Source organism: Gobius niger (genome assembly GCF_951799975.1).
Source record: "Gobius niger genome assembly, chromosome: 9".
NCBI classification, from domain to species: Eukaryota; Metazoa; Chordata; class Actinopteri; order Gobiiformes; family Gobiidae; genus Gobius; species Gobius niger.
The window spans coordinates 34,063,971-34,090,165 of NC_136860.1; the positions used below are offsets into that span (position 1 = coordinate 34,063,971).

At 43.8% G+C, this 26,195-nt stretch overlaps 1 protein-coding gene across 2 annotated transcripts in view; it reads left to right on the top strand.

Annotated features, from left to right (window-relative positions):
- Window positions 1–26,195, top strand: part of sema5ba (sema domain, seven thrombospondin repeats (type 1 and type 1-like), transmembrane domain (TM) and short cytoplasmic domain, (semaphorin) 5Ba) — a 517,318-nt gene that overhangs the window by 415,751 nt on the left and 75,372 nt on the right. For both annotated transcript variants that reach the window (XM_079563383.1, XM_079563384.1), the window contains exons 10-12: window positions 13,644–13,779; window positions 13,961–14,168; window positions 15,458–15,665. In XM_079563383.1, coding sequence (XP_079419509.1) covers window positions 13,644–13,779; window positions 13,961–14,168; window positions 15,458–15,665 — 552 coding nt within the window. The remainder of the gene's footprint in view (window positions 1–13,643; window positions 13,780–13,960; window positions 14,169–15,457; window positions 15,666–26,195) is intronic.

The window sequence follows — 26,195 nt, forward strand, 5'->3', positions numbered from 1 at the left end:
AGCATGGCGCTGTAACTTTCAAGCACAGTGCTCTCTAAATGCCCTAGAATAGATAGTTTTGTAGGTTTTCTGGTAAAAGCAGTGAAAACCTACCAGAAACTCTAAAAAACAATTGATCCTGGAGTCCGCCATGATGGAAAGTAAAGGTGCCATGCTAACCACAGGGCCACTAAAAGGTTTATTTTTCACATAAAAAGTTCCATAATGCATCTTTAAAGGGGGGATCGACTTTTTAGAGCTTTTACCATGATACACATTAAAGCAAAATGGGCCCTGGGGCTAAAAAAGGTTCACCCCCCCTATCAAATACCTGAAAGAAGCATAATAAGCCCCTCTTTAAAGACTTGGCTTTGACCTATTGCCCCCCTGTGCCACTTTAGTGAGACAAATCTGGACCTGTCCCTGATGTAGAGGATAAATTTCCCTTTGAGGACAATAAAGAAGAACGTAAGTTTCACAAAAGCCGTCCCTCTGATGAGCTCAGGACAAAAACAAGAGAAACTCGGCATCTCCAGCTCTGCTCACGTTCCACTGCCCAAACTTGTTGCAATCCTTCTTTCCTTAAAAACTCATCTCATTCTCGCTGGCATGATTTGAAGCCACTTTTCACAGTCACATGTAAAGAGCGGCGGCCATTTCACACATGAGCAATCGGATTTGAATAATCTCCACCAGTGGCAGACCATGTGGAGGCCCGGGACGGAGGGGCTGCTTTTAACGGGGAACAGATTGCACAACGATCGGGCGACTTTACGCGTATTAAAAGTTGGGATGATATGCTTTTGCGAAATCATTTGCCAGTTTCAGAATGTGTTTATGGCTAATCATCACGGTTATTCAAGTGTATAAGTTATTTCTTATTGCAGCAAATTGCTTTCTCTTTAATTTAGATTTCAATAACGGCTTTGCTGCAGATTATTTGGCAAATGTGTGCGCTCCCTCGAGGCGGATGGTTTCTTTACGCGTCCTTCATTTTGGGGAAGTTAGTTTTATGATTTCTGTCAGTGGTTTCGCTCTGTCGCCTCACAGTAAGAAGGCCCTGGGTTTCAAGTCAGGCCGACGACCTAAGACACAGAGAAGGCGATGGTGTCATAATGCCAGATGGAGGAGGCAAGGGGAGAGATTTAGAAAGAAATCTTCCTACAGATGTTGTCCATGATCATTACTGGAGGGATTTGCTCCTCAAACCTTCCATTTTAATCTTTTGGGCAAAGGTAGCCATTGATAAAAGACTGTTTATGACCGATTTGGCTTTATGTTGGAGCTAAATCTTGATTGTGGAAAGAACAGGTCTGTGCTTTGTATGACAGAGTGAATTAAAGCAGAACTAAGTAACTCAAGCCCCTAGAGTAATTTTTGGAATATAACTGGACTTGCATCACATGATCGCATTTTGAGGGACTATTTTCTAGCAGATCACTCCGCCGCCGCGTAGCTTATATAACCACGAAGCTGATCCATCCATCCATTTTCTTCCGCTTTATCCGGGGCCGGGTCGCGGGGGCAGCAGTCTCAGCAGAGATGTCCAAACTTCCCGATCCACACACACCTCCTCCAGATGTTCTGGGGGGACCCCGAGGCGACACCAGGCCAGCTCGGAGACATAGTCCCTCCAGCGTGTCCTGGGTCTTCCACGAGGCCTTGTCCCACTAGGACATGCCTGGAACACCTCCCGCGGGAGGCGACCAGGAGGCATCCGGAACAGATCCCCTAGCCACCTCAGCTGGCTCCGATCTCGAAGGGTGCGCCCAGCCACCCTGCAAAGGAAACTCATTTCGGCCGCCTGTATTCGAAGCTGATACTGCTCAAATATAAGGTCTTTTAAATGCTAAATGGTTAAAATTATTCTATGGACACAGACATTTATATGGTTAGTCTGGTGTTATAAGTGATTTGCCTCAGGTGCTCTGTGGAGCGGGTCACACTGTTTTTAATGCAGGCTAGCTGATACCATAGAAATGCACTAGCCTAGCACTAGCCTAGCACCACAAAACTCTTCAAACATAAGAACTGCATGAATTACAAAAAAATATCTCCAGAAATCAATCCCTTTAAGAAGTTGACTCCAGACTACAAGACAATACGACAGGTACGGCAGCGTTGATCCCGTGCAGAGTTTCCTGATTTCTCCTGGTTCTCCACAGCCCAGCGCCTGCTCCGTTCGGCGTCACACTCGTTTCCCTGTGAAATCCCCGCGCTCTCGTCCGTCCCGCTCGCTCCTCTGCGCCGCTGAAGGAACCACCTGCTCCGCTCCCGTCGTCTGTTTGGCCAAAGCTCATTTGGATTTGGGCGCCGCCGCCGCCGTCGCCGCAGCAGCAGCACTTCGCCATCGTTCTTTCGCCTTCGTAATGACAGAACACGTTAGTTTCCTCCCGCGCAGACTTGGCAGCGTTTTCGACGAAAGCCCGGGCCAACAAAAGCAAAGGCAGATGTCGCGGAGAGTGAGGAAGAACTTAGAAGAAAGAGGGAGAAAGTTACAGAGGCTGGACTAATGAGCGAGACGTTTACTTTTTTCACACGGCCGATGTTTGACCCATGTTTCAGCTCTTTCTTTTCTCTTGAATAAAGCGAGATCCTCTGTTAAACTGACCTTTTGTCTGAGCAACCCTAGACATTCATTTGGAAACTTCTTTTTACTTTATTTAAACTCATCATTAAAAAACAAGTAATGAATGAATTGTGCTAAAGTTCCTGCCAACTATGTTTTACTTCATGTCTTTGTCCTGAATACAAAATGGTCCAAAACACCTTCATTTTAAGTTTTGCGAAATATGTAGCTCAATGTGTCCAAACATTTCCATCCTCCCTGTTTACTGGAACAGATACAAAACTTTTAATTAAAATTATGGCACAACAAATATTGTGTTTAGGCAGGAAAATTGCTGCTGCCTGTTTTTGTCCTCTTTTTATTTAGTTATTGTTTAGAGCTAATAAAGTCACGGTTTGGTCTGCGTTAATGTGGGGCGTGAGAAGTTCATCCTAATTCAGATCTAGTTTTGACATGGTTTAGTCCTGTTATAGGCCTGGATCTGGAGGTACGGATGTGGATAATGAAAAAAACAGAAAAATATTTCAGGATTTTTGACATAGGGCCATTATTTCCTAGTTATCCAGTGTTCTTATATTTGAAGAGTTTCGTGGCGCTAGGCTAGTGCAAGGCTAGTGCATGTCTATGGTATCAGCTAGCCTGCATTAAAAACAGTCTGGCCCGCTCCACAGAGCACCTGAGGTAAATCAGTTAAAACGCCAGACTAACCATATAATTGTCGATAGAATCATTTTTGGAATGTAACTGACACTGACTAAACTGGCATCACATGAATGATCGCATTTTGAGGAACTATTTTCTAGCAGATCACTCCGCCGCCGCATAGCTTATACCAGTGTTTTTTCAACCTTTTTTGAGCTAAGGCACATTTTTTCATTGAAAAAATCACGAGGCACAACACCAGCAGAAAATGTTTTTAAAAAAAAGGAACTCTGTAGCCTATTTTCAGTCGTTCTCATCAAAGTGTGTTGAATAGGAACAATATATAGTCTCGCTGCCACAATGCCCCAATGCATCACTAATTCTCTTGTCTCAAAGAAATTAACTACCTCACGTGGAAGAGTATTATATGGTTACTCTGCCGATCACTAGACAGCACAGACACTCGAAAACGGTGCATTATTTGTGGATAACAATGCATTTGTTTAAAAAAACAAAAAAACAACTAGGTGAAATTGGATAATTTCCCAAGGCACAGCAGACAATGTCTCACGGCGCACTAGTGAGCCACGGCACAGTGGTTGAAAAACACTAGCTTATACAACCATGAAGCTGATGCTGCTCAAATATAAGGTATTTTAAATGCAAAATGGTTAAAATTATTCTATGGACACAGACATTTATATGGTTAGTCTGGCGTTATAAGTGATTTGCCTCAGGTGCTCTGTGGAGCGGGTCACACTGTTTTTAATGCAGGCTAGCTGATACCATAGAAATGCGCTAGCCTTGCACTAGCCTTGCACCACAAAACTCATCAAATATAAGAACCGCATGAATTACAGAAAAATATCTCCAGAAATCAGCAACACTCTGGATAACTTGGAAATGAGGCCCTATGTCAAAAATCCTGAAATATCCTTTTAATGAATGAATAGCTCAATTGGCTTATTTAACCAATGATCGTGAAATGATTGCGATTGCAGCCACTGAACTATTTGAATATATAAAAACTGTGTCATTTCAGGTCATGTCTCTGCTGCATCTTTAAGCGTGCGCAGAGAGACAGCTGCGACGCCATATTTATACGACTCTAAAGTGTGAAAGTTCATCCATTTACATAACAAACGTGTGAATTTAGCCACGACTCCTCCATATGGTTACTCACTGACACTCTGCATGTACTTCACAATCGTCACCTTTACATGTTGTCGCAGCAGATGTTAAACGAGGCCGTGAGGAGAATGCATTAGCATACGTGATTGTTTACAGTGTTGCTACATGCTAATGATGCTATCTATCTCTGTTGTCATTATGGGATTTGGCTCGTCTCTCTAGTATAGATTTATCAATGGCTGGAAAAACAGTAGCATAATGTTTGGATAGTGAGTCAGTTTGAGATGAGTGGTCCCAGGGCTGTGCTGTAAGTCGTTAAAAAAGCATTCAAGCTGGCATTAAACGTACATTACATGGAAGATTGCTTTGCTATTTTTACTGTCTACCTTCGCGTTTCCCACATATTTTACATCAGACAGATCACACGGCTCACCACCAAACAAAGATGTCACGAGAAGTACTTTTATTGAATGAGATACAGTATAATGAAAATCTAGTTTACTTGGTGTGAAAAATTATTGAAGTCAAAGCTGATAACATGGCAGGAATTGAAAAGATGGGTAAGTCAAGGTACTTTACTCCTGAGAGTAGTTGGGAAAGACTGATCTAAAGTACAAATATTAGGGTCTATACTGCTGTGGTTCTCAACTGGTGGGTGGCAGAACAATTTCTGTTGGCTGCAAGCTTCCATTCATCCATCCATCCACTTTCTTCCGCTTTATCCGGGGCCGGGTCGCGGGGGCAGCAGTCTCAGCAGAGATGCCCAAACTTCCCGATCCACACACACCTCCTCCAGATGTTCTGACCCCGAGGCGACACCAGGCCAGCTCGGAGACATAGTCCCACCAGAGTGTCCTGGGTCTTCCACGAGGCCTTGTCCCACTAGGACATGCCTGGAACACCTCGAGGAGGCGACCAGGAGGTATCCGGAACAGATGCCCGAGCCACCTCAGCTGCTCCTTTCGACGTGAAGGAGCAGCGACTCTACTCCGAGCTCCTCCCGGGTAACTGAGCTCCTCACCCGATCTCGGAGGGTGCGCCCAGACACTCCTCCTTTCGGCCGCTTGTATTCGCGATCTTGTCCTTTCCGTCATTTCCCAAATCTCATGACCATAGGTGAGGGTGGGAACGTAGATCGATCGGTAAATCGAGAGCTTTGCCCCCCGACTCAGCTCCCTCTTCACCACGACAGACCGATACAGCGACCGCATCACTGCTGACGCCGCACCGATCCGTCTGTCGATCTCACGCTCCATCCGTCCCTCACTCGTGAACAAGACCCCGAGATACTTGAACTCCTCCACTTGAGGCAAGGACTCCCCACCGACCTGTAGAGGCCAAGCTTTTCACTGGGAATTTTCTTTCAATATTTATCAACTGAAAAAGTATGAAAACTCTACATCAGTGAGTCAAAATGGTCATGATTTCAGATTAGGTTTATATCATGCAACAGAAAACTCTGCGCTGTTTCTGCGAAGCCCTAAGAGGTGAATGAAAATAGTTTCGTGATTCTTTGCTTGTGCTTTGGTGACAGTGGAATAGTCTTATTACCTTTCTCTGATGCTTGAAGCTTAATGCAAACCTTGCTGTTTCCCTCCCTCCTGCCTCTCCCGGATATTATCTCAATGTGTGTGGGTTTGGAGTGTGCAGTACTTGGGCCAGATCTCGTGCCTGGCGCAAGGACAGGGCAAACTCTAACTCGATGGCTATCTCCCGAGTGAAAGAGAAGAGGTCGACTGAGGTGGGGTTTATTACATACAGCACGGAGAGCGGTCTCTGGTGGCAGCCTCACATTCATTTCCTCGTTTACATCGTGCTGCTGTTCTTCCTTAAGCATTATAGGCTCTTGCAGATCAAACTAGAAACTTTATTAACAACATCGTCAGCTAAACAATGTCTCGTGAGAAAGAGATGTAGCCTTTGCCGGTCCCGCTGTGGCACGGATCGGCACTCGCTCGGTCGTTGTCCCAACCAAAACAAAAGCACATGTTCACCTTCCGGACAACCGCTCCCTCACCCCTTCCCGGCCGTGGAGTCTGGTTGGAGGAAAAAGGCTGTTGTACATAACACCGGTGTTTCTTCACCCCACGTACTTCCCACTTAAATGTGCTAGGTCTAGGAGCTGCAAGTTCTCAAAGTGCGCTCCTGCTAATATTATGCTACATTTAGAAACACAAGATTGGGCTGTCTGTCCAGCCTTATGTCATGTTATGAAACATACGTATAATCCAGTGCGTTCTTTATTGCGTTTTGCATCTGTGTTTTCATGAGGTCATTGAAGGGTGTAATTCCTCTGATCCGAATGCCTTTGCTCAGGAAAGGCATTCGGATCATGCCTATTCAAGACTATAAAGTGAAAGGTCGTAATAATGGATGGTTCAGTTCTGATTTAAATGGACTGTTACATGAACGAAATTTAGCCTGGGCAAAAGCCAGAAAATCAAATAATGCTACTGATTGGCTTTCTTTCACGAAAACTGCGAAACTTGTGTACAGTTGTTATAAGGAACGCTAAATGTGATCATTTTATTAAACAGACTACAGAAAACCTAAACAACCCTGCAAAATTCTGGAAAACAATCAAATCTTTATCTGAGAGTAAGTCAGGTGTTTGAGCTACCACCCACTATAGTGAAAAACTCTTGTAATATCACTGATGCAGATGAGATGCTTTTGTGTTTTAATGATCATTTTGTTGCTTCTGGATCATTGTTTGATCCCACAAAGGTCCCACTAAATTCTCACTCCTCATCTGTGAGTGACAAAACCTTATCTCACAGTTTTTCTCTTTGTCCTTTCACAAGTTCGGAAGTATCAAAAGCCCTTAAAGGAATAGGCCACTGTTTTTACATACTGAGATATGCTCTTACCTCACTTTAGCCGAGTTAATATATCCCCGTCTGGTCTTTGTAACATGTCGATTTTATAAGCAGATAAAAAGGGGAACTATATTGTGAGGCGTAATGATACGAGGAGCAAAACGTCCGCGTTACTGCACGGACGCTGCGCTCCTGTATCATTACGCCTCACAATATAGTTCCCCTTTTTATCTGCCTATAAAATCGACACGTTACATTTCTGTGTAAATATACTTTGCATGAAAACACTTCACGTAACTTTATTTAAATAGGGAACACGTGGAAGAGCTTGGTAGCTTCTATCGTGAGCTTTTTTGGAGCTACATGACATGTGGGAGAGGCTGCGTATGTGCTCCGTTTGCCTGGCAGAGCGCACGGAAAAAGACCAGACGGGGATATATTAACTCAATTAAGGTTAGGTAAGAACATATCTCAGTATGTAAAAACGGTGGCCTATTCCTTTAAGCTTCTAGATTCAACTAAATCAGCTTGTCCTGATGATGTTGAACCTTGCTTTTTGAAACTTGCAGCAGATATTATTGCTCCACCACAAGCAAATCTGTTTAATTTGTCCTTGTCCACAAACAATATTCTGCAAATTTGGAAATCGGCTTACGTTGTACCATTGTTGAAGGGAGGTGATCCCTCTAATCTAAATCACTATCGTCCTATCTCGAAGCGCTCTGTCCTGGCCAAAGTTTTAGAATCTTTAGTCAGTGCCCAACTAAAAGAATTTCAAACCACAGCTTCTGCGTTGTCATCAACCTTTTCCTCCTCTTTTGAGACGTGTTTCCGTTTCACTTGTGTCTTTATGAAGTAGCAGAGGTGGTTATGTTGCTCCAAATTCAGATGATCTGTCCTTTTTTTCCTAAATGTGTGTTCTGGACTCCACTACCTCCTGTGTATGCACCTTTAGATTAGACTTGCTCCTTCCAGTCAAAGCCCTGACCTTAAGTTTACTCCTGGAAGCAACTTTGCCTCGTCTTGAGTAACTTTCTGTAAAGACGCTTCTATGCCAGTGTTTATCATGAAATATTTGCGAACCACTGAATCCATGCCCAGAAGAGAACAATTTAAATTCTAAAACATCCACTGACATTAAAGCATTTGCTCGCCTCCAGATGGCTGTAGATAGTTTTGGCTTCACTTTTCCTCCGTTCTGTCCCGTTGCCCGCACTCTTTATATTGATACGTGCGGAGTCTGAACCATAAAAATGTAAATAAGATTCAAAACGGCTGCACGGGCCGGACTCCAAAGCGACATAAGGTCCGATAATCACACTGTTACGAGGCGTTTCCTTCCTGTTTGGACATGCGTCGGGTCGGCGTCCAAGTCTCTGCGCGGCCTTTAGACCGAGCCAGAACATCTGACACTTTGTCCCCCAAGTTTGTATGTGCACATTTGGAAGAAGCCGTCCACGGATGAAGGTTAGGGTCATTCTGGGACCGGAGATTGCATGATCTTTTCAAAAGCCCCTCTAGACATTTACGTGTGTGTGTTATTGACTTTGCTGTGTCGGCTTTGGCAAATTAAAACATGTATGAACAAGGTTGGAAATGTCTTTTTACACAATATTGACTCTTTGCCGCTTTTTTGCAACAGGAAGAGCATCTACTGTACAATTCTGCCAAGTCCAGTTCACTGCTTTAACATAAAAGGAGCAACAAAATCCCACTTCGTGAATGCCTGGTCAGCTTCAGGACGGATGAGAGTGTGGAAAGAGTAGCTTCTGTCGGGGGAACAGTCACTCAGAGCAGTGGTGTCCAAGTGTTTTTCATAGAAGGCCACGTATTTAGATGTACGCAGCATGGAGGGCCACAGGTCGGAGGTCAGTGCAGTCAAACGTTAAACTTGGTGTATTTACGAGAGGTGCCTCTATCACATTTAGCCTTGAAACCTCATAGTCAGCTCTGTCTCAAACCAAAATGTTTTGAGGTTAGAATGAAGTAGAATAATTAAAGTTGCTGTCTTATGGTGCCTTCCTTTTGTTCTCCATAGTCGGAATTTCCATCTTCCAAGTGGTAATGCCCCCCAATGTCTTTGATGTCTCAATGATTTCCCACTGGGAAAGTCAGACGATCCTCACAAGTCAGGAAGACAACGTGCCATGCCAGTAGTCCGACGCCCCATTAGTCCGAAAATGTACCATTGAGCAGAGGTGCCATTAGTCCGAAATCTCTGTAACCCAGTTGTGGTATGGAATAGAGAGCCTTATACCATGGTCTGGGTGAATACTGGATTCTGATTGGCTGGTGCATTATTTTGGTATAACCGCACACGTAGTCCGGTAGTTAAATCACTGGGATATCACTCCGCTGTGGCGTCGCCATAGCAACGCATGACACAGCTGAATCAGATAAAGGCGTAATTAGTGACTGACAGGAACGTATGAGATGGATTTTGTGTAAATTTCAATGTTTTTGGCCAAAACAAAACGTTTGCTAAATGTTTGTAGAGGAGAGTGAGCAGCTAGGTTAGCTACTGTTAATAACATATGAGCTTTACATTTCTATTGGAAACGGTTAAGGCTATTCATCATTTTCAGGCGTACATAAAATGATCCTGCATTGAAGCATATTTGTCTGGATTAGTAAAGTCAAACATAAAAGTTTCAGTTGGGGGGGCCCAGGTGTGAGCGACTCCACCGCAGCTGTTTCCATAAACAGTTGAGCTGGTTGAGCTAGCTAGCTAGCTTCAGGTTAAACAGCGTAAAAGGTAAATAACTCCTGCCCACGAGTGCCGCATATCGGTGTTTACTTCCAGGGAAAAGTGTTTCCGGGTTAGTCCTGTTGTGTTGTGATTCTGTGCTGATGTTGTGTCGTTGAGCCTGACTGAGATCCTCGTAATAGCTGCGGAGAATGACTCGCTCTGAGACCAGCCTTCAGTGACCGGCTAATAACCCACACAAAATAGTCCCGTAGTCTGGCAGATTTAGTGAGTTTAGTCAATGAAAAAAATATTTATTATAAATGTTACGTTTGTGGGACCCTGGTATAAGCGGATTAAACAACGAGGAGCCGCATTAGACGTTATAATGCAGGAGGAACAACACTGCGCGTCGTGGTGTTCTTGACTCCGTGTTGTGCAGTATAACCGTCTAATGCACTGCTCCTCGTTGTTTAATCCTTACAACCACTGGCCTAACCTTAAGGTCAGTGGACTCTTGCCTAAACCTAATTTTATTTTTCAACCCCTACTCAATGGGACATTTTCGGAATAATGAGCCAAACCTGAAAACAACATGATGCCGTCAAACACTGTTAGCAGCAAATAAAACCACATGAAAACAATATTCTTACAGTTCTTGAACTCTTTAGTTGTTCTCTGCTGCCCACTCCCTGTCTATCACTGAGCTCCTGCGAAGGAGTTAAGCCTCTACGGTTTTAACATTTACTGTTTGCTTTTGCGATGCAAATATTGCTAAAGTTCACCGTGCGCCTCTGACAAGAAGCGCCAACTGCACTCTCTGTAGCGTTATAAATAAAACCGCACAGTCTGGGTTTTTAAAATGCTTTAACCAGGATATTCCCACTAAAATTAGGAATCTCTGTTTCAGGGGAGTCCTGGTAGCCTATTGTACATAATGTTTTGGATCAAGGGGAAACCGGAGTATCGTCGCTTGGCCTCCAGACTCTGTATTCATTATAGATGAGCGTGAATCTGTGAGTGCAAACGCTGGACAACAGATCCGGCGTGACACGTGTCATGAGTGTTCATCAATGTGCACTGTTCTGACCAAATGCGAAAGGTTTTGGAACAGGTCCTGGGTCCTCGGTCGTGGATTTAAACAAGTACAATTCAAAAATGGCCTGTAATCGTCTAAACACATAAGAAAAAAGCAGCAGTTATGCATCACCTTCTGTTATGTCAGTGAAAATTTCAATGTTTTACAGCCTTACACGTCTAACTTTATCCACTGTTTACATCATTGTTTCTCAGATATTTGACAAGTCATAAAGGAAACAGCTTCTACAGATTGAGTTCAGTGGGTGTGCCAGGATCTTGGGGACTTGGGTGATTGTATTTGTGACTCTTCAGCTGTATTAGTGGATCTGAAGATGTTTGCAATGCCGTCTTATCATATTTGATTGTTTTTTGCCATTGTGTTATCCCCCCGCTATCTCCTCACATCCCCTCCTAATCTGGCTGCTCTAAGCCACTCCAGCTCACTCTGCCTCGCTGCTAAAGAAAACAGCACTCAGCAGTTGTTGCGGGCAGTTAAAAATCTCATTACTTTGCGCCGTAATGTCTAAAGAGCCTCACAGCGATAATAAACTCCCTCTCTGCCCCTCTCTCTCTCTCTCATGTTAGCCACGGTTAGCTCCTGACGCTACACCTGCCTAATCTGTTCCACTCACTCCCATATCCCAGGCTTAACGCTGTCCCCTTTCACTGCGCGATGCTGATAGAGCAGCTCAGCCTCTGGGGAAAGCGAGCCGCGGATGTTTGGAGCCGGCAGAGACGATAACACTACAAACATGGGAAAAAAAAGACTGGATCTCACTGACCAATGGCTTTATTAAGGGACCTGGAGTGAGGATAAGACCGCCGCTGTGTTATGGTGCTGTCGGAAAATAAGTAATGTTTCTCAAAAGGAACTTCGCTTGAAACTGGCATTGGAAATGTTATTAAAAGATTCAAGGCCAGATCTCCCACCTGATGCAAGAACAGCATAGGTCGATGTGAGACTGTCTTCTTGCGTGAATGCAACAGTTGCACCACAGAGCTGAAGCAGTGACTGGAGATCACAGTTTACAAAAAGAGGTCGATTGAGGTGTGGCGTGTTGCCAGCAGCACTGTGAGCGCTTATCATCTTTTATCCTTTACATCGCACTGACTCATGTACTTCATTTAGCATTTAGGATACATCTAACAAACAAACTGCAAACTTAAGGGGAGACACTACAGGCAAAATTCATTTTTTGTTTGTATACTTTATTGTCCCCGTAGGGAAATTTGTCCCCTGCATTTAACCCATCCTTCGATGCCGCTGGGGCAACCCGTAAGGAGCAGTGGTCGACGGCAGTGCCGCGCCCGGGGACCCGTCTCCATGATGTGGAGCCAGGCTGATGGTCAGAATCACCTGGCTGGAGGATTCACCTATTGTGCATGTTTTTAGTGGTAGGGGAAACCGGAGCACCCGGAGGAAACCTACACAGACACGGGGAGAACATGCAAACTCCACACAGAAAGGCCCCGTTCTGGTGGGAATCGAACCCGGGACCTTCTAGCTGTGAAGCGGAGGCGCTAACCGCTGTGCTACCGTGTCGCCAAACATGTAAACTTTCACCCGGAAACAGAAAATATACCTAATCTTCACAATAACATGTTTAAATATTGCGCTGATTCAATGTTCCCCCATAGACTGATATGGGAGAACACAATTTCAAGGGCCTTTTTCTCAAAACAGTTACAGTTACTGTTTTAATTTGTCTCCTCGCAAGCTGTCCGCATCTCAAGAGAAAGAAAATCATACCAATGGACCTGCTCCTTGTTCCTGCGGCCATTTCACTGATAAACAAGTCGGGATCTAATCGTCCCTGAAACTGCTTTTTATCTTTATTGTTTTGGTCTATAATGGTCCAAACTTCGATGGCATCTTTAGCGAAGGCACATCCTGTGAGTGCAGGGGCGGACTGGCCCAATGTCCGGCCTGGCCTCTCACTTTACCTTACCCTCACCCTCACCCGGCGTTACCGAGCTGTACCCAAATCTAAAAGCTTAAAAGAAAAGCATCCAAAAACAAAAATGTGCTGGAAAAGCAACAAAAAAGTGACGACAAAGCAATGAAAAAAGCGACAAAAACACAACGAAAAAGTGACATAAAAGTGACGAAAACAGGCCAAAAAGCCACAAAAAAGGAATGAAAAAGCAGCAAAAAGCAACAAAAACAAACAACAAACAAAAATGCAGCGACAACGTGACAAAAAGGGACCATCACTTTTCTAGATTTTAGCTTTCAAATGAGGCGTTACAGTGTTGCTCTCCAGTCAAGAAGCCTTTGGATTCGGGTAAAGCCGAACAGGAGAAAATGCTCTCGGTTAAAGGGACTATAAGGAGTTTAAAAATGTTAAAACTAAGTATTTGAATGAGCCCAGACCTGTTCACCACAACTGCCTCTAAAATCATGCACTGTCACTCAGAAAGGTGTTACTTCGGGTCTGAAGTGCCGTCATGCACGAGCTTAATATAGAAGCTGCAGCTACACATAAGACCTGAGGTGGCAGTAGTGAGCATAAAATGACTAACTTGCATCTAGGCAGGGCGTAAGAGGTTAACATATGTATTTGTGGAAGTGTCACATTTACACTAATTTGGGCCAGGCTGGCCAGAGTCCAGGGCTTTTTTCAGTCCCAGTCCGCCCCTGTGTCAGTGTCTGGATTCTGGAGCACTTACACAGCTCTACACTGAAACATGATTGTGTTAGTTCTAATGTTCTGTTCTGTTTCCTCTCTCCCTGCAGCAACAGTATCGCGGCGTCGGCGGTGTGTGCCTTCAACCTGAGCGCCATCACGCAAGCCTTCAACGGGCCGTTCCGCTCGCAGGAAAACCCCCGCTCCACCTGGCTGCCCACGCCCAACCCCATCCACAACTTCCAGGTACGGTTTGGCTCAAAGGATCGCGACATTATGAACTTATACAGTAATTAGTAACAAGTCCAGCTACTCCAGATCCTCAAAAACTCCACTTAAATACTAGATCCAGAAGAATTTTAGACACATAGCAAACCGAAAGAACCTACAAGCTGATGCTGAGTCCATTCCCTTCCCGCTCTCTCAGTGCGGGACGATCTCGGAGCGCGGGCCGAACGAGGGCCTGACGGAGCGCAGTCTGCAGGACGCGCAGAGGCTGTACCTGATGAACGACGTGGTGCAGCCCGAGACCACGGACCCTCTGGTGATGCAGGACGACGTGCGGTTCTCCGGCCTCGTGGTGGACATCGTTCAGGGCATGGACACGCTCTACCACGTCATATACATCAGCACAGGTACGACCATCGCACGGCGGACTTTTCATGTGTGAGGTTTACGGGACATGTGTGAATAGGTTTGCGTTTATGACAGTCTAGAGTCAGATGTTCACTTAATGAAGGACTTTGAACCAGGTATCGGAGTGCCTCGGATTTTTCCCTTTTTTGCCTATACTTAAATTTTTTGATCCTGAAGAGCACCTGACCTCCTTACAGATATTCTACTCACTGAAGAGATCGCATTGTTTCTCTCAAAACATTTCAGATGGAGGTTTAGAAGAAAGGGGTTAAGAAATCTGTTAAAGGTGTTCAGGCACTCCAAAAATGAATATCTAGATTAGTTAAAGGAATAGGCCACCGTTTTTACATACTGAGATATGTTCTTACCTTAGCTTTGACGAGTTCATTAGGACCTGTCTGATCTTCCCCCGTGCCTTCAGTCACGTAAACACAGCGCAGACGGCGTTAGCATTTAGCCTCTCCCTCTCTCCTCTATAGCTCCAAAACAGGTCAAGATAGAAGCTACCAAGCTCTTCCACGTTTTCCCTATTTAAATATGGTTACGTGAAGTGTTCCACTACAAAGTATAATTACACAAAATTAAACGATGTGGATTTTCTCAGCGGATAAAAGGGGGGACTATATTGTGAGGCGTAATAATACCAGGAGTAGTTTGACATCCGCACAGTAAAGTAAAGATTACTGCGTGGATTTTGCATATTTTATGAGGTACTAAGTGTTTTATGCGCAGATGCAAGTGACATAGCAACAAATGGCTTAAAATAGTGATTTCCTCAGTGACGTGCTCTGAACTTTTTGTTCTAAATTATGCAGCCAAAAATGGACTTGTATTTGCCATATGTGTACGCAAGGGGGAAAAATGGGAATCGATCTCTGGCCGCTGGTGTGACAAACAAAAAAGTCGGTGAGGTGAGCGGCTCAGGTGTAGAATGGTGGCCTGAAACGTGCCCTTTGACGTTTGAGCTGTTCATGGCAGTTTCAGGTCAATAAGAATTCCACTCTCTCCTTCAAAAGAGAAGCTGAAATGTCCAAAAGACGTGCTACATTTTGGAAGCACACACTGACTGAGCCTTCTGTGTTGAACACATTGATTTTGAAAGGAATCGGGTCCACAAATTTGCCACCTTACTCTTGTGGCTTGACGTCTGTAACAGACAGCAAAGGCATTGATGTTCATGTTTCACTGTTTCATGTTGATATTAAACGTGAACCAGATCAAAATAAATGTTAAATCCCTATTCTATGCATGTATCATTCACCACTACCATTTCTCTTTCCGCTGTCAGAATACGGCACTATCCTCAAAGCCCTGGCCACGCCCAACAAGAGCCTCCAGGGCTGTTACCTGGAGGAGATGGAGCTCCTCCCCCCCGGCCTCCGACAGCCAATCCTGAGCCTCCAGATCCTGCACAGCGACCGCTCCCTGTTCGTGGGACTGAACGACCGAGTGCTGAAGATCCCGCTGGAGAGGTGCTCCACTTACAAGACCGAAACGTGAGTAAATGAGTCACTTTGTTTTTCGCCGTGGCTGCAGGTATTCGAAGGCTGTTTCATTGGTCACAAAGGGGGTTGTAGGACACTGGCCATGGTTTAGTGACCGATGTTTTTTTGTGAAAGACATACAGAAAATGGCCGTCTGTGATTTGGAAGTCCATGCACCTTCACATAGGCTCAGTCAGCATGTCCATCCTCTCCCCTAAGTCCTCATTTACTACATTGTGCCCTGATGCTGACGGGCAGCTTACTATTTTCCTCTGCGTCGTGGAGGGAGTAGCGAGCTGTGTCCGAATCGCCAACAGATGAAGTAAGCGCACTACTTCTACAACAGTGTAAGGTCACAAAACTCCGATAATAATGGCTTTCTGCACACTGCAAAAAGTGGATTCTAAGCAAGTAAAAATTGTCTTACTTTAAGAAATAAGTTCTTAGTTTTTCCCTAAAAAGTAATAATGTTTTCCCGAGCAAAGTTTTCTTGTGAAAAAAAAATATTTTAGGAAATAAAATCTAGCCATTTCTTGTTCAGATATATTTGCTAAAAAACATGCAAATTTTTCTTGTATCAAAAAAGAAAAACTTTTTGAATCTTCTTCAGCTTTAGACAAAGAATATTTTTTCTTATTTTAAGAAAACTAAGATCACAACAACTCTTAATTTAAGAACTGATTCTCACAGATGGATAATACATTCCATCCTTTAAAGTGGGTGGCACGGTGGCACAGCAGTTAGAGCCTCAGCTTCACAGCTCGAAGGTCCTGGGTTCGATTCCCACCAAGACGGGGCCTTTCTGTGTGGAGTTTGCATGTTCTCCCCGTGTCTGCGTACGTTTCCCCTTCTACTAAAAACATGTATAATAGGTGAATCCTCCGGCCAGGAGATTCTGACCATCAGCCTGGCTCCACATCCACATCATGGTCTCCGCGCACGGGCAATATTTTCCTTAAATATTAGTATTTATTAAGAACATTTTGCTCAAAAATGTGTGTAATTTAGAATATTTTACTTAAATCAAGCAACATTTAAGTAAAATATCCCCCAATTTCTCACTGAATAAGAATGTTTTCCTTAAATTATTCCATTTTCTGAGGACATTTTGCTTAATTCTAGCTATTTATTTGCAAGAAAAAAATTGCTTACCCCATTGGCAGAATTTTTTCCTTAAAACAGGACAAAATGTCTTATTTTAAGATTTGTTTCCTTGTTTTTAGGAGGGTACTTTTAACACCAACCAAATTCAAGTGACAGGTTAATATAAGGGTCAATATTAGTCAGTTCAGTTTTACTTAACACAGATTTTACATGAAGAAAGAATTGAAAGGGGAAGCGACTTTTTAAGCGGCTAGATTTTGAGTGCACTACTTTGTTTCTCTCTGGACATTCAGACCACTGTATAGTGCACTGTGTGGGGAACAGTGTGGACATTTGGACGCAGCCTTGATCATTCTGGACGGTGCTCAAACTGCAGTCATTACAGAGCGAGTCTACGCCCAGCACCTTTTGATTTCGATCTTATTTGAACGGTTCGCTGCAGTTTATGCACTCTGTCGCGGTTTGGAGGTGCGAAGGTGGAATGAGGACCCAGATGCAATCAGCCAACCACAATACTGAAAATGAATTTAATGGATGATTCCAAGGACAAAAATGCAAAAACCAAAAAACTCACAAAACTGAACCAGGACACAGACATGAACGACAGACATGAACAACTGCAGGTGTTGTAGCAAGTTGTGATTATTTAACTTATTAATTGTCTTGGAGAGTAAATACTACGCTGGCAGAAAAGGCGAAGGGACAGAGGGATATCGTACATCCAATTACATAATGGAAATAATTATTTTCACTAAAACTTGGCTGTAAATACTGTTTAAAGTGGCACTATCCCGCAGTTAGCTTTGCCCATTAGCCTGTTAGCTTCTTCTTCGTGATTCTATTAGTGTGTATCGGTGGCTCCGGTCTGGTTGCAAACATGGTTTTCTGGCCAGAGACACCAGGGGGCGATGAAAGATCCTCCAATCATCCCATAAACACTTGTATTACCCCCTCAGGGACTACGAAAAGGATTTACTGTAAATTCTCTAATACTGGCCTGTATTCCAATTAGTGGCCGGGTCTCTAACAGTGGCCGGGTTCGCGGCTGGCGGAGGCAAATTAAAGCCGGTCTCTAAAACAGGCGTGCAGGAAGTAACAAACTGAACCCGGGCCGAGGGGGACGCTGCGGAGGAGCTGATCCGAGCGTAACTTTGACACAGATTTAGCCACTTTTCAAACCTCCTGTGACGATATTTGGAAACAGGGTGAGCAACAAATGTTGTGTGACCCTCCAGGGTTTTAATAAAATCACCATCGCGTCTTCAAAGCACGTCCAGCTGCTCCGTGTGCAGGTCAGTCCCACGCCTCAAAATAACTCCTCCGATCAGCGCGAGCGTCTCGTCTTCTCTCGGGTCAGTCTCATGATCGATCACAAACACAAACGCTCCGTCTAAACTCGCCTTTTACACAAGAAAACAACAAATAATCCGGTCCAGTAAAAACGAAACAGAAACCTGCAGTGACATTGATGTCAAAGCTTCGCTAACAGCAACGAAACACTTCCTGTTGTCCCGACAAAATAAAAGGCGTCAATGTTCCAGCCGCTGGGAGAGGGTTTGAAATGTTAATTAATAAATGAACCTAATATTTTAGGTGCAAATGGACACAAATCTCATTTTTCTTCATTTTCCTGGTCGTCCGTTTTGCTCAAATAGAAATAAAGGCCTGTCTCTAACTGTGGCCTGGTCCCAATAAAGGCCTGGTCCGAGATGCCCTTGAGTAAATAAAGGCCCCGGCCTATGTTAGAGCATTTACGGTATTAGGGTAAATACGTTACTTAGTGCTGCTTTAATCTGCATTGGTTGTTGGGCTAAAACGCATTCACAGGGTGCAGTGACAGCAGCAGCCAACAGAGGGCAGTGTGCCAAAGTTAGATAGAAACACAAAAGTGGCTCTTGATAATAATTAAGTATAAAGTTCAGTGCAGGGATATTGACTGGGGAGATTTTCATGACGTCTGTGTTGTCTTGGTAGTAAATGGTGTAATACTCATAGTATCTGCACATATTATCTTTGCCTCCGGCAGAATCTTTGATAAACGTTATTTACTTTTCCCTGTTTGAAAAGATTGCTGCAGCACGTACTTCTTATCTGTCATAGCTCATTTCTTGGCCGGGGCTTGTTTTTACGCCGTTTGTCTTCCACTGGAGGTAATGATGTGTCCTGAGCGTGGATTAATGCGTTTAACCAATGGCTAAAGTCATTAAAGTCTTTACGGGGAGAACAAATGACCGGGGCCTGTATCTGAAAAGGCCGGGAATTTGTTTAATTCATTGTTGCTCTGTTTTTTAAATCGGAAAAATGCAAAATAAGGCTTTGGTGCGGAGTCTTCTGCTGCTTTGGCACTTGGGGAATAAATACAGAAAAAAAGTTATTGTTCATTGACTGAAGCTTTAGTTCAGACTGCAGGCCTTTGTGATCCAGATTCTCCCCACGTGTAACCTGTATCTTTTCATCTTTTCAACCGTGACCCCGGCCACCTTTGTTCAGTTTATTTATTTATTTGACACGGACATTGCACATAAAGGTGTTGCATAGACCGGATTCAGCTGCTCATTTTTGTTCCATCTCTGGACAAAGTGACTGCAGGTTTATACAGTCAGCTGAAGATTAGACCATACATCACAGCAAGAAGGTCCCGGGTTCAATTCCCACCTGGACGGGGCCTTTCTGTGTGGAGTTTGCTGATGCCACACGCTGTCTGTGGCGTCAGTGGGGAGGGGGTTCTGCTGAGGGGCAGTGGTTGGTTACTCGGCTGGTGACGAAAGCTCGGAGGCGTCTCCAGGAGGTGGGGGCGTTCCTAGGAGGACTCAGGCAAACCTATCCCTAAAATGGCCGCCATCCGAGTTTTTACAGAGTACTCAAAAATACGTGAATGTGCCAAGGCAACACTTCAGGCATGTTTTTATGCATGATGTAAAGCTTGAAAAAGCTGATTTTGCATAATACCCCCCCTTTAACTTTGCGAAAGGTGTGAAACAGCGCCCCCAATTTGACGCTGGTGGTCAAAAAGTGTACTGCATCCACATTTACCATTGAGAATGAATGGAAGAGTTAGCATTAAAGCAGTACTAAGTAACGTGTTTACCTTAATAAACCCTTCCCGTAGTCCCTGTGGAGGTAATACAAGTGTTTATGGGATGATTGGAGGATCTTTCATCGCCCCCTGGTGTCTCTGGCCACAAAACCATGTTTGCAACTTGACTGCCATCGGTCCGGAGAAAGCAACACACACGAATGGAATCACGAAGAAGAAGCTAACAGGCTAACGGGCAAAGCTAACTGCGGGCTAACGTCACTTTAAAGGAACAGGCCACCGTTTTTACATACTGAGATATGCTCTTACCTAACCTTAGTCGAGTTAATATATCCCCGTCTGGTCTTTGTCCGTGCGCTCTGCCAGGCAAACGGAGCACATACGCAGCCTCTCCCACATGTCACATAGCTCCAAAAAAGCTCACGATAGAAGCTACCAAGCTCTTCCACGTGTTCCCTATTTAAATAAAGTTACGTGAAGTGTTTTCATGCAAAGTATATTTACACAGAAATGTAACGTGTCGATTTTATAAGCAGATAAAAAGGGGTACTATATTGTGAGGCGTAATGCTACGAGGAGCAAAACGTCCACACAGTAACAGAGAACAGTTGAAGAAGCGTGGATAACTTGTGAACAAGGCCTTTTACGGTCATCGTGCCGGGCTGTGATAACAAGCAGAAAGTATATAGTGTAGTAATGTTTCACAGATTTCCAACTCACCCCGGACGACGACACAGGACTCAGGACCTCGACCATGAGGTAGGAATGCGCGAGCACTTTCCCAAAATATATTTTCTGCTTGTTGTAAAAGGCTCTGTACAAGTCACGCAGCTTCTATTGACGGAAGTGAGCGGGGGAAGTCTTTAAGAGTTACTGCGCGGACGTTTTGCTCCTCTGTCATTACGCCTCACAATGTAGTACCCCTTTTTATCTGCTTATAAAATCGACATGTAACATTTCTGTGTAAATATACTTCGCATGAAAACACTTCACGTAACTTTATTTAAATAGGGAACACGTGGAAGAGCTTGGTAGCTTCTATCGTGAGCTTTTTTGGAGCTATGTGACATGTGGGAGAGGCTGCGTATGTGCTCCGTTTGCGTGACAGAGCGCACGGACAAAGACCAGACGGGGATATATTAACTCGGCTAAGGTGAGGTAAGAACATATCTCAGTATGTAAAAACGGTGGCCTATTCCTTTAACCACAGGCTGCGTAAAAGTAGGTCACTCTCTGGCGGGCCAACAGAATTGTTTCGGGCCCCACATTGGGCACCCCTGCTGTAAATGGCATCCATCCTGCATTAACGTTAAAGCAGACTGAGGCGGGAAGGAAAACAACACGTTCTGCTTGTCACTCAGAATTATGAATGAAGTCTGTGTTGATGACGCCGCTCACACTTGACTCCAGGGAGCACGTCTCTGAGCACAAACGCTGTGTTCCACTGTGCCTGCCTCTTTTCCCTCTTAGAATGATTAAGCTGTAAATGTGCTCCTGCTGATTTGCGATCTGTCCGTCTCATGTTCCCTTATAAAAAAACATAAACCAGCTTGTGACCAATGTCTCCCTTTGCCTTATCTTCCAAGCTACTGCCTAACGTTATTACTTTTGCGCTTCACATCCTTTTTTTTTCCCCCAAACGTGTCATGAATTTTCCCTCCGCAAACTCACTCTCGCATCTCCACTTCCCCCTGAGATTGTGTCACTGCTTCACCGGCTTATATTTGTTGGTAAAACTCTTTCCTCCAGAGAAATTCCGGGGCATGGACCTCGTGCGCTGTTTGTCCAACCTCCTGCATCTCATCTGGGCTCTTCATCAGCCGCCGCCGCCCCAGCCGCTCAGTGTCAAAGTCATTCTCGCATACAAATCACTCTCTGGGTGTGTGCGCCGCCATAGCATGCGTGTCTCGGGAGCCGGTGTTTGCGTATAGATCTGAGCGTGGGCTGGCGGTCGGAGGAACTCTCACACTGTGACAGTCTGAGTCAGCTTCTGTTTGTACTTAACTCTTATAGACACCTGCGTTTTCATACCGTGCAGCTGAGTTTGCATGTTCTCCCCGTCTGTGTAGGCTTCCTCCAGGTGTTTTGTTCCTTTATAATAGCTACACCTTATTTAGCCTTGATGAATGAATTGGCTTGTTGCACGGTGTGGCTATGCTAGTTCCTCTGACCTGAAGGTGTGAGCGCCTGGACTTCCTGTCTGTTTTTCTTTTCCTGGAATAATAATCATATTTTCTAAAGATTATGTTGTGGGCGGTGAGTTCCCGGTAGATGATCATTTACTGTGTTCAAATCATGAAGTTCAGATCCGAGACGCCTGTGATCATGAAGGATTGATAGTTTGTCTTGAAGCTAAAGGCTAACATGCTTTAAAAGAATATATATAAAGGCACTATTTCAAGTTGTGTAATGCATTAACCGCTTAACTCCCACCTGAACCGAGCACATTTTCTCGACGAAAACAATGATGTAAATGTGGCAAAAATGTCCCAAAAAATGACAAAAAATGACAAAAATGTGATAAAAAATGGACAAAAAAGGGACGAAAAATTGCTGAAAAAGTGGCAAAACTGTCACAAGAAATTGACAAAAAATTGACGAAAAAAAAAAAAAAGGGGACCAAAAAAGTGACAAAAATGATGGAAAAAAAAATCTGATGACGTGAGGAAAAAGATCCTCTCGGTTCAGGCGGGAGTTACAGAGTTTAAATTAGCCTTTAGCTTCAAGACAAACTCCCTGATCCTTATAAACATAAATGTCTCCTCTATGGAAATATTTCTACCAGGAACTCACTGGTCTAAGCTAATCTTAATGGAAATGAATACGAACAGGAAGTACTAGCGCCCACAGCTTCACCTCAGAGGAACTAGCGTAGCCACATTGTGCAACAAGCCGATTAACTCTGAATTTATCATGAATCTAATTGTGACTAATATTAATAACTACTCAACTACTACAGTTAATGCCAAACCTGTTATGGATAGTTCTTCACATATTTGTTAAGTAGTTATTAAAGAAGAACTAAGTAACTTGTTTACCTTAATAAATCCTTTCCTAGTTTCTCTGGGGGTAATACAAGTGTTAATGGGATGATTGGGGGGGCCTTTCCGAAACCTCCTCCCTTCCCTACACCCTTCCACTCAGGCCTCAATGAGGGCACCTTCTGAGGTTCACTCAACAGAGAAACTTTTCCTCTCCCCCAAAAAATCATAATAAGTCTCACTGTCGCTTTCTTTTTCATTACTAAACGTCTATATGGCGATAAAGTTGTTCACACTTAGGTGCTAAATACACGCGGAACTGTAGTTGTTTGGTGTGTTGCTCGTGGGACTGCTCTCAGTGTAACACACACCTGTAAAGTGTGGTGTCGATGCAGACTGAGTGTTGGGGGGAGGGGGAGGGAGGAGGGAGCGGTTTCGGAAAGGCCCGGGGTCTTTCATCTCCCCCTGGTGCCTCTGGCCAGAAAACCACAATTGCAACTTCCCTGCTTCCGGGTCGGAGTCACCAATACACACTAGTGGAATCACGAAGAAGAAGCTAACAGGCTAATGGGCAAAGCTAACTGTAGGCTATCGCCACTTAAACAGTATTTACAGCCAAATTTGAGTGAAAAAAAATGATCTCCATTGTGTAATTGGATGAACAATATCCCGCTCTCCCTTTGTCTTTTCTGTCAGTGTAGTATTTACTCTCATGGACAATTAATGAGTACAAAACGCAACATTCTACGACACCTGCAGTGGCCTCTTGGAGTTACTTAGTTCTGCTTTAAGGCTAAATAAGGTGCAGTTACAATAAAGTCTTACCGAGGTTCTAAATTTTCCTGGTTTCCTGACATTCCTGGTTATATGAAGGTCAGTTTAAAAATGGCTGCCACACCAAAATTCAAGTGTCCACCTGGTTTTAACTAACTGTTCTGGTGTGGGGTCGCTGCAGTTGGTCAGGTCTGGGTTCAGCAACACCATGTGCCCACAGAATGTGACCACCTGATGACCTGATGAATGGAAGAAACCCATTGAGGATTCCCTGATGGCAAGAAGACAATGCCAGGATTCCTTGGGCTCACATTGTGATAGTGGTTCGAGGGTATGAGACATCATTGACCACAACAGAGTCCAGATCTTAACCCCATTGAGAATCTCATTGGTCACACTCTCCCATCATCAATACGAGATCTTGCAGAAACATTAATGCAACACTGGATCTTTTGACTTTGCAGAAGCTCATTGAAACAGAGAATTCTCCTCGTGTCTGAGAAGTTTCCTCCGATTTCCCTTAACACTAAAAACATGTACAATACGGCAGGCTGAATGAGTGTGTTTGAGAGCACTAGAGGGGAAGACGGAGGTAAATTAACTACCATCCGGTGCGGCGTGTTCATTATCATGCACTGTCCCGACCAAAACAACCGACAAATGAGCAAAATAAGCCGAATGAAATACTTTCCACTGGAGGTAATGATGTGTCCTGAGAGTGGATGAATGTGTTTAACTACTGGCTAAAGTCATTAAAGTCTTTACATGGAGGACAAATGACCGGGGCCTGTATCTGAGAACGATTCATTTAGTTCCTGTCGTTGTCTAAAATGGAATGTTATTTAATCTTCCTGTCACAATAATGTATATTTAAAGTTATGCATGGTGTGCGATATGTGGCAGTAGTTTATTAGCCTCCAATCAGCCTGTTTTTTAAAGAAGTAATGTTGATTCTGCATCAAAAGAGCACACACCTCATTTATTTGAAAATCCTTAACCATCCACAGCCAGTATCGAGACCAAGAAACATGGCTCGTGTTTCATGAAATCAATAATAATATAGAAACAGGGCTGTAATGACACTATAGGTTTGTTTTATGATCTTGAAAAGGGGCAGAAGTCCAGCACGAAGGCGGCGCAGGTCGGTCACAAACCGCTGCAGTGTCCTGTGTTTTGGGCTGATTTAAGCAGTGTCTAAAGCGCACTTCACCCAAAGGCGCCGCTCTCCTCACCTGTCACTGTCAGCCGCCTGTCAGAGTGACGGCTCCGCTCTGGAGACATCCTCCACCCGCCATTATCCGGAAACTAGGTCATAAAATGGTGTTTATTCGTCTGATTATTCTGGAGCGTATAGGAACACGTTTGCTCCGCCACTTTTTTATTGTAATGGATGGTGTTTTAAATGCTTCAATAGACTTTACTTGAGAATTAGATGATACTGAATGCTGCTGCTGGGTTTCCCATTAATAAAACATCTACACTGCAAAAAGTGGATTCTAAGCAAGCAAAAAAATGTCTTACTTTAAGAAATAAGTTCTTATTTTTTCCCTAAAAAGTAATAATGTTTCGTGGAGCAAAGTTTTCTTGAGAAAAAAATCTTATTTTAGGAAATAAAATAAAAGAAAAACTTTTTGAATCTTCTTCAGCTTTAGACAAAGAATATGTTTTCTTATTTTAAGATAAAATAAGATCACAACAACTGTTAATTTAAAGTGGGAGGCATGGTAGCACAGCGGTTAGAGCCTCCGCTTCAGAGCTGGAAGGTCCTGGGTTCGATTCCCACCAGGACGGGGCCTTTCTGTGTGGAGCATGTTCTCCCTGTGTCTGCGTACGTTTCCCCTAACACTAAAAACATGTACAATAGGTGAATCCTCCGGCAGGTGATTCTGACCGTCAGCCTGGCTCCACATCATGGAGGCGGGTCCCCGGGCACATGCAATATTTTCCTTAAATATTAGTATTTATTAAGAACATTTTGCTCAAAAATGTGTGTAATTTAGAACATTTTACTTAAATCAAGCAACATTTAAGTAGAATACCCACATTTTTTCACTAAATAAGAATGTTTTCCTTAAATGATTCCATTTTCTGAGGACATTTTGCTTAATTCTAGCTTTTTTTTTGCTTAAATTTAGTGTTTCTTTCTTGTTTTATGATAAGAAAAAATATTCTAGAAATAATAATTCTTAGCAAGAAAAAAATGCTGACCCCATTGGCAGAATTTTTTCCCTTTTTTTCTTTCTTTTTGTTTTGTCATCGAGGGAACACGAAACCTTCCCTCACGATTTCAAACCCTGAAATTCATCACCAATTTTGAGCAGTTCTGCGCTCAAATTGCATTCATTACGTCACCGTGGATTTGCTAGTATGCCGTTAGACGTCAGAGAAAGCTGTTATTACTTCCTACTACCTGCAGAGGGAGCCCCAGGGCCAATTTCAAATCCTGACCAGCCAAGTCTTTCAGTTCTTACAGTCATTTCTTATTTGAACGGATAAAACTCAACCCTCAGATGCCTAAAAGAAACCTTCTAAGCCTCAATTAAGCAGGATATGACCCTTTAAATACATTAATCTCAAATCAAATCAATATTTTTCCAAAACCGTGCAGCCAGTGTTTACCAAATTCCCAACTTGTGTTTTTTTAGT